At 37.2% G+C, this 9,437-nt stretch overlaps 1 protein-coding gene across 2 annotated transcripts in view; it reads right to left on the minus strand.

The window, feature by feature from the left end:
- LOC139126997 (kin of IRRE-like protein 3) overlaps nucleotides 1-7,170 on the minus strand; it is a 31,008-nt gene extending 23,838 nt beyond the window's left edge. Inside the window, exon 1 of one of the 2 annotated variants that reach the window (XM_070692918.1) lies at nucleotides 6,998-7,170. In XM_070692918.1, coding sequence (XP_070549019.1) covers nucleotides 6,998-7,124 — 127 coding nt within the window. In that variant the 5' untranslated portion in view covers nucleotides 7,125-7,170. The remainder of the gene's footprint in view (nucleotides 1-6,997) is intronic. The other variant, XM_070692919.1, reaches the window with a different exon arrangement.
- Between the last annotated feature and the right edge of the window lie 2,267 nt (nucleotides 7,171-9,437).

The raw sequence follows: 9,437 nt of genomic DNA on the forward strand, positions 1-9,437 counted from the left end.
CGGTGATGGCGGAGTATGGACTTTGCCCTTAAAATAGAAATGATATGACAGCAGTATGAGTAACTTTGAAACATCACAGGAATTCCACAGCATCCACTTGGCCCATTGCGTATGTGGAGATAAATTCTCCATCACTCGACAGAACAGATTTTCTTGATACCGTCACATTAACCAGTTGAATGTCACCAGCACAGTTTATATTTTTCAAGCCATTACTGTCCATCTATTTGTTATCTTTGATCAACCATATTTCATATGCCAACTTTTTCACAGTATTCAATTTTTTCAACTGTTTTGGCTTGAAAACAAAACAGGACGGCCGTACTGATTGAAATCCTACACAATAGCCTGAAATTTGAGTCTTAGTACCCGAGGCCATGACCATCAACTTCACATTTGATGATCATCATTCAATGGTGCCCTCATAAACATACCTAGAATTAAACAAATTTATCTCAGATTTCCAATTCACTGGGTATTCAATGTTTACAGCATCTTGTAACAATCTGAATGGTTGGCTGTCTGTGTATATGTTATCTAAACAACTGATAAACACAGAGCACAAAAATGTCATCCAACATGGCTGCCTGGGTGTAGTAGTCCTAGAAAGGCTGTTCCTGCCCTGAAAATAGATTTAAAACTTTTCACATTCTTTTCTAAGCAATCTTTCAAATATTGTCTTTCAAATTCAAGAATAAGAATTGAGGGTCACCTACAGTTTTGATACTCGTATACATCTGCCGATAAAATGGCTGCAAGCATCTACAGCTCTGTATTATTTCTCTTTTATAAGTTTACCGGCAGACTACCAATTTTTGAGTTGGTTATATAGTCGCAGCAAGCAAAACAAATTTAATTTTCAGCCCATAGGCGGAGGAAAAATAAAATTAGAGATTTTCACAAAAATAAGCCAGTAAAAACTTTATTTACTCCATCAACCTCAAATGAGCCGCCACAAGTGGTAGGCAAAGAGAATTTTGTAGAGTTTTACTCTGAATATCTGTCCCCGGTGTGCAGCTTTACCTTGTAATTAATATCATTCTACGACACCAGTGAAAAATCATGATTTAAGTCAAATGATAAGAACAATTATGAAAGGCCGGAATAAATGTACATATACTATTGTTGTAAGGCAGTAAACTTTTCATCTTTGAGTTTGTAAAATTAAATAACTCAGAGAGATTTTCCGATTTCTTTAACAGTAACATTTCATGCAGGGCTTATACGCCGTGAATACATTCACCATGTGTTCCTTGTAAGAGGGAAAAATAATCTCATTATTACTATGTTATGTTAAAGTGACATTGAATCAACTTCAAACAGCACTTCTAAAATAAATAGTATACAATTTATAGCCTGATAAGATACAATGTCAAGGCAATGTCAATGTATGTATATCTCCTTGAACTTTCTGATGATTGTCTATTTCTGTGATAAAGAGTGAACATTTCTGAGATGACAACACAGATGAGCTAAAGTGTTAATTATCAAAGAAATTGCTGGAAAATTCATGAAAATTTTGAACTACAGGTACACGTGCAGGTATGAACAATATCATTATTATTATTATTATTATTATTATTATTATTATTATTATTTATTTCTTAAAAGCGCACTACACTACGTCTCAGAGCTGTGAACAAAAGTATAAATTTACGTGAAGTTGTCATCTTATCATCTTGCTATTCATAATCATCATTTCTTGTTATTTTTCCTCAAATCTTGTGAACTCTACAAACAAACAAACAAACAAACAACACTACAACAAAAATCCATGTCACCACATTAATTTTTTTTCAAAAGCCTGCGATGAGCAACAAACCAATCACATCTTGGCTTTATTTATGTCGAACACAACTTTATTCAGAACCATATGTTACTGTCTATGATTACTAGGCTATGATGGGAAATGTCATCTTCATAACTTGAAGTGCTGTCTTTTTTTATGCTACATTGGAAATTCTACCGGTACATCCATACCATATGATATAGAGTGTTTTGCGCCTATCTCAAATAATAATATGACACTGACCTAACACTACACCCTACCAGTGACTTTGGATTCATCTCTCTGAAATCTGACTCTGTGGCAAGGCTAATTCACTCTGTGTTGAAAACCTTACCAAAGTTTAAGAGGCACACCAAATTCTTGAGTACTTTTTAGTGGTGGAGGATGAGCTACTGGAGCAGTTAGTCAAGAGATACAGTTACCGGGCAGCTGTTGTCGTAAATCCAAAACACACAGATTTAATTATTTTGACCAAAGAAGTTCACATCGGGTCAGCATCTCATACATCACCATTGCAAAATGGGCAAAGTGAATGTGTTTCAAATGAAAAATTTTCTCTGACCTCACCATGTATGACCCCATGAACACCAGACTTTGGATGAATCCATTATTATCAGAGGGGATGGTGCATGGACCTGTTCACTGAGAGGTATGGTGATGGGGTATCTCATCTTTTGTAAACTGAATGTGACACAGTTTCTCTCTTCCATACTTGTAGAAGAACATTAACTCTTTGAATGCCTAAGTTAATTTTTGCTGCCTTCATAAAATGTAACCCAGACAATTTTTTTTCAGATTTTTTCCGAAATTTTGATCAAAACTGTCGCCAATGAAAGTAATGTCCATTTGGTCCAAAATTGTCAACAAAATTACAAAAATTTTATTGAAAAATTAGTAAAAATTTTGTACAAATATTTTGGCGGGAAAATTTACAGCACTTAAAGGGTTAATATCTGTTTAGAAGTTTTCTGTAATTTGGACAGAGGAAGTACAAGTGACTCACATGAAAATACATTTTGAAAATTTGTACAAAATCAGAGAAAAGTGTGAAATTTAGTACCAGTATGAACTGTAGGTTCTTCATTTCTAATATCAGAATACATCTATCTGTATTTTATCAGGTTTTGCATTTTGATAGTCAGTCGGAATACCTTTATACAATAATCATCATCAGTTAATGGACACTGTGAATTATTTTGCTTTTTATTATTTGAAAGTCCTTACTTTTGTGAAAGGACACTAACTTTTTCATGGAAGAGACTTGACTTTACTCTTTGGTGTATGCTCTTCATCTTCAATATAAAAGTAATAGTATCTACATTTAGTTAAGTTTTACAATGTGACAGTGGCTTCAGAATAATCTTTTGAAGTACATCGGCTTAAGCATACATTTCTGGAAGGCAACTGACGGCTTAAGAATACATATGAAGCCATCAAGTGATAGATAGTCTGAGAGTAAATTATTTTGCTTTTCAGACTCAGTACTTTTGAGAAGGGCCCTACTTTTTCATTAACCCTCTGAGCACCGAAGTCAATTTTTGTCGCCTTTAGGAAATATATGCCAGTCAATTTTTTCAGATTTTTGTCAAAATTTTGATAAAAAGACTAGCCAATGAAATATTATGTCCATTTGGTCCAAAATTTTCAAAAACTTACAGAAAAATTCATAAAAAAATTGGTAAAAATGTTTCACTAAAATTTTGGTGGGAACAATTATGGCACTTCAAAGGGTTAAGGGGTAGTCTTATACAAATACAAATACAAAGATTGGAATTTGTTATCATACGTCGCAGCCAAAGTGACTCGCCTGTGGCAACTGCTAACAAACACTCCTCGTCATTTGATTACCTTCATACATATGAAGTCTGATGCATTTATTTATCAATTATCAATAACTGTTATGATGGCAGGAATTCTTTGGAGCCGGAGTTGAAGGATAAAGTTTCAGAAAGACGACCTATGTCTGCATGACATACGCTGTTTACCAAGACATTGACGGCTGAAACGTAAATGACACAAACAGTGTGCACACAGAAGATGGACAGAAGCACTTGCAATGAAGGAGAAAAAAGACAGATTCCACCAAATAACTTTTCTATGCCAGACACAAACACCTATCAACTGTAGGGTGTAGAGTTAGTGTACCGTTATCTTTGGAAGAATGCCTGTTTTTTAGAAATGCTGTGAATACCACATTAACGTAGGAACATATCTTTGAATGTGTGGTATAAGTTTAAAATTATGCGTCGCTAAAAAAATTTTCTTCACTGTACGTACATGTGTGAGGTACAGCCATTGTTATTTCTCAATGCTATTGCTTAATTTACTTTCAACAATATCTTATATGAACTGTAATATGAAACAGATTCACACATATTGCTGATACAAAAGTTCTACAAGACTTTTGAAATAAAATATGAACAAAATTACATAACTTTTTATATTTGCTGACTATTCTATGCTTAAAAACACTGAAGAAATTTTTTGTTCACAGGTATGATAAAAAAGTTAGATTAATTTTTTTTTTATGTTTTCTTTTCCAGCATTATGGCTGTACTTGGTCTGATTCTTGGTGGAGGAAATTGCTGAGTCAAACGATATAAAGCACTGGAAAAGGAATTTATGTTATGTTTGTACTCCAAAACAACTGCATTGGTCTTCACCGACTTGCAATAAATCCATGCTAACAGACTACGCTGTAGCAAGGCGGCTGAATTGGGCCAGATTTTAGGTCACATCAGAATACTGGATTTCAAAGCCAATACCGTTGGCTACACTTTTGGCCATTCACTCGCTAAATTCTCTTCGGTGATATTTTGATTTTAAAAGTAAGAATTCTTCTCTTATTTTTGTCTCACTTTGTATTAGAAGTATGTAAGATGTATTATAAACACAAAATCCACCTATAGGACCTAGCCAAGGCTAAATCAAAATGGTCCTCCTTGACGACTACATTTGGTCTGCACTTGATTATCTGAAATCAGAGTCTAGCTCATCGAGGCCATTGCAGTTACCAAGGTAACAGTGCCTACGATCTCTGACCTCAATCATTTAAATAGTTGAACTTGGATGATAACAGCCAGGCCTTACTGGGATAAGGGCCAGCAAAAGTCTAGCCATACATGATCACAGACCAGCTCTGATATTATAAACCGATGCTTAAATAAAACATGTCTGACTCTGGGCAAACAAAATAGTGTGTCTACATCATTGATCAGATATAGACATCAAATCTACAATACTCTGGTTTGGAATCCCACTGCAGAATTCACTGATTCATGCGATAAGTGCAGATGTCGTTTTGAAAATTTCTAAAAGAACTCACACCTAAAGGGGAAAGTTTAAGAGGAAAGTTTGAATTTACAACTTACAGCTGCTAAAAAAGTTGGCCAAAAAATTATAACAGATTTTTTTACAAACAGCAAAACTTGGCATAACAGTGGAGTTATCGTAAGAAAGCTCAGAGTCAAACTCTAAATACTGGTAGTAGATCATCCAATATTGGTTCAAACCCTAGACTTGACACGAGTTCAAAACATTAACCCTATTAACATTAACCTAGCTGGCCATGAATGACAATATGACTGCCAGATACAACACAGTCAGGCTAGCTGTATGAACATGAACCAGTGCAGTGCTGTCCTTGGGATCTGTGTTATAAACATCTGCAGTGGTACATGCAGAACTAGTATAGAAAACAGCATGGGGCATTTCTTCAACCATGTTTGCAATTCAAGTCACATGTTACCTAGACTGTTGCCATGATTACAGGTACACTAGCGACTCTCTGTTTAATAAAGTTTGGCATGGTAGTGTAAATAGTTAAGAAGTTATTATCTGTTCAATGATTTATCTCGTCTTCATTCTTCCTAACCAGTAGAGTTCAATCGTTCTACTCCAGAGTAAAAAAGATGAGCTGTTTTTCAAAACTTTTTTAAAGTTTTATATTTATTTTTGCAATAGTGTTACCATAGGGTGGCAGCCATTTTGAATGTTAGGTAATTATTTCTCCAGTACCAAACCTAGCACAGCAACCAACGATTTTTATTCTTCATCGGTTAAAAGTTTCATGGAGGAAAGTTTGAGCAAAAGTTTAAGTCTTTCCCTTTTGAGACGCATACTACCTTGATCCATTTAACAGCCTGATTTTGGTAAAACTTCAGCGTTTTCACTAGTTTGAAACTTTGGCAAGAGCACAGTAAAGGAAAAGCGAGTGCAGTTCTCTTAATGGGAGTAACATAAATTAAATATGTCATCGATGATGTAAGCTAGCTCTTCCTCCAAATTACCACTATCTAAAAATATATCAACATTAAAACTAAACCTGTTGAACGAGTGATACAATACAAAACAAACTCGCAACATCGATGCAGACTGCAGCTTTGGCAAAACGCAAGTCTTGCTAAATGCTTTTTGACTTGACAGATATGGTTCCTGGTTACAGCAAACTAAAAACTTTGGGAGTGGTATTAATCTACGTAGTGCCACGATTTACACAATACAATGACTTCTGATTGTGTTTACATTTTCCACCATGGCCCTGCACATCTTATCAAACTCCATTGTTGAATGGTCTTTATATAAACAAATTTACGAACCGGCTGAACTTTTTGATATACAATACTTTCCAAGTCAACACCCAACCCGCGGGTGAAGGTCCTGGCCGGCTCGGCCCTACACTTGTGAATGCAGAATGGGACGAAATCCGAACGTCCGTTGTCTTGTACATCTATGTATCATTCACAAAATTACTCAGAATATTGTAACTTTTTTGGCCAAAATGATGCGTTCTCAGGCAACACAATTGTTACACTTTTCTTTCCTCGCCTGAAAGGAATAAGTTCCATTCACAAGAAAACTCAGCGTTCTCAACGTTTCGGTGATGAAATCTTGGCGGTCATTTTTGCTGAGCATAAGAACTGAACTTCTTCAGCCTGACGTTCGTGTCGTTTGTACTGATAGTTCGCCCGGACAGAATTTCAATTTTATGTCCGCTGTTTCAAAACGTGCGATGCCATCCCCTTCCAAAACTGTAATGTTTTGGAATAGACAGAACGGCAATGAATTATCGTCGTCGAATTTTCGACTCAAAATTTCTGCTGCAGTTGCTGATCAGCTGGAGCTGGTGGATGGGGCTGGGTCGTCTGGATGTAAAACATTGATCCTTGCGATCTCTCTGAGTCTGACATCGAAAGAGCAGCTACTTACCTCCCAAAGTGAAAGCAAAACAACTGGTGAATACAAGAAACGACACCACCATAGCTCCGCGGGAACACATGTTCAGGAAATCAGCAAAAATTTGAGGTAAAATCCGCAGGCTTGGGCGTACCATCATGTCTAGCGTTGACACTCGCTCGGCGTCTCGTATTCTAGGAACAGTTCATTATCAGAATCGGGAGGGTGCGTCTGCCGTCAATGATGTGTAAATTAGGTTGTGCCAAATGTAAATAAGCGCCGGATGTGTATATGGAAATACTTTGTAATTTCCTATAATTTTACACATGTTAAAAATATCACTTAACTCTCTGACGGAAATTTCATGACAAGTTGCAAAGTGAAAACCAAAGCTTTGTGAAGTCCGGATCCTTCATGAGTTCAGTTGAGATCGCTCTTGAGCCCGAGTGAGGAGCAGAACGCTGCACTCTGCGGTGTGGTAGTTTGAAGTGTCAATTAGGCCTAAGGTACTATGCACCTCAAAAGTGAAAGACTTAAAATTTTGCTCAAACTTTCCTTAAAGGATCTTTCAGCCATTCTCTTTCAAAATCAAGAATAAAAATCGGGGGGGGGGTCACCGTGCAAATTTTGGTACTAGAGAAATAAATCACCCAAAATTTACAGATATTTGAAATTCAATATGGCCGCCATCCCTGTGTTAACTCTATGGAGAAAAATCGCCTCGGAGACAGATATTCGGACTCTCAAATATTTACTTTTATTCTTTTCTGGACTCACGTAAACGCTATTGGAGAAAGAAATCAAGAAATTTCATTTTTCCTCAAGAGTTAACACAGAGATGGCGGCCATTTTGAAATTCAAATATCTGTGAATCTTAGGTATTATTGTTTCTCTTGTAGAGTTGTACCAAACTTTGCAGATGATCCCCTGACTTTTATTCTCGATTTTGTACGAGTATGCAGTGAACGTTCGATCGAGGAAAGTTTGAGTTGTTAAGGTTACGTCCCATAATTGAAGCGGATACTACCTTAAAGGGAAATTTGTCATTTGACAAAGTGTGCTATTTTGGCATTTTACTAATAAGTCTATATGCACACGCCCATAGAGTACAAATGCACCGCCCTTGTCACCGCCCGTTACGGTCGCGGCTCAAATTACACGCACTCCAGAAGCATCTCGACTTATTTATATGATTCATCCGGGAGCTTTCTTCCAATGCTCCATAGAGAATTTATGTAGGTTGGTCACGTGACACATCTCTCTCTCTCTCTCTCTCTCTCTCTCTCTCTCTCTCTCTCGTTTTTGTGGAACTGGCCCGGAGAAAAGCGGCAGAAAACTTTCTTTGCCCTGTCAAGAACTGTACTCAGTTATTTGCCAGCCTTGTTGATCCGCGCGAATGGGAAAATCGTTTTGCCGTGGGCAGTTTGAGAGAGAGAGAGAGAGAGAGAGAGAGAGAGAGAGAGAGAGAGAGAGAGAGAGAGAGAGAGCGAGAGAGAGAGAGAGAGAGGAGAGAGAGAGAGCGAGAGAGAGAGAGAGAGAGAGAGAGAGAGAGAGAATCAATACTAACTGCAGTACGAACCTCCTAGCTCTGGCTAAATTTTAGGGCAAAGTCCGCGATCCGCGGCATCTACCGGAAAATAATATCGAAATATCCCGTCAGATTTCCACCAGTAGACATTTGAAATGTGAGAACGCTCTGACAGCCCGTTTCTGACTGCTCGAGAAATTTGCACCGACAACATGTAGGGCCTATATGCCACAGTTACGCTATATAGGCCGTCGCTTTAATTATTGTATCACGACAGGGGCTTCGCGAAGCAACGATCGAAGTGCCCGTGAAAAAAAAAAAAAAAAAAAAAAAAAAAAAAAAAAAAAAAAAAATATATATATATATATATATATATATATATATATATATATATATATATACGCCCATGATCATGGACTAAACTAGAAGCAGGCATGTAACGTCTTTCGTTTATACCATAAAGCTGAAGCAAACATCTGTAAGCTTTATTAGTAAAGCTTATTATCTCAAAACGACACCAGTTTCTTGAGGTCATAACTTTGAGGGGGTAGTCGGAACGTTACCTGTGCGACTTTCATGTTCCAAAGAATGTATTTCATACACGATATCTAGATGTATCACGTCAACATTGCTGCAACTTTTAAAATTTACCACAGTCACTCGTGAGCTATTCAGCTCTGGGACTCTTCGCCCCATAGCATGCATAGACGTGTGTACATAATTTTTTCTCGCTTATGTACACGTCTATGGGGCGAATAGTCCCAGAGCTAAATAGCTCACGAGTGACTGTGAATTTACTTTCATTATACTCGCCAATGTAACTTTGGTACAGTGCCTGTGCGAGTCCTGTACGACCTTTGGGCACAGTGCCAATAACACCCTCCATTGAAAGGAACGATGAAATCGCTGGAATGGTTTTGAGTTCACGAAAAGTTGTCATTAATA

This window comes from Ptychodera flava, unplaced genomic scaffold, assembly GCF_041260155.1.
Source record: "Ptychodera flava strain L36383 unplaced genomic scaffold, AS_Pfla_20210202 Scaffold_28__1_contigs__length_4768798_pilon, whole genome shotgun sequence".
Classification (NCBI taxonomy): domain Eukaryota; kingdom Metazoa; phylum Hemichordata; class Enteropneusta; family Ptychoderidae; genus Ptychodera; species Ptychodera flava.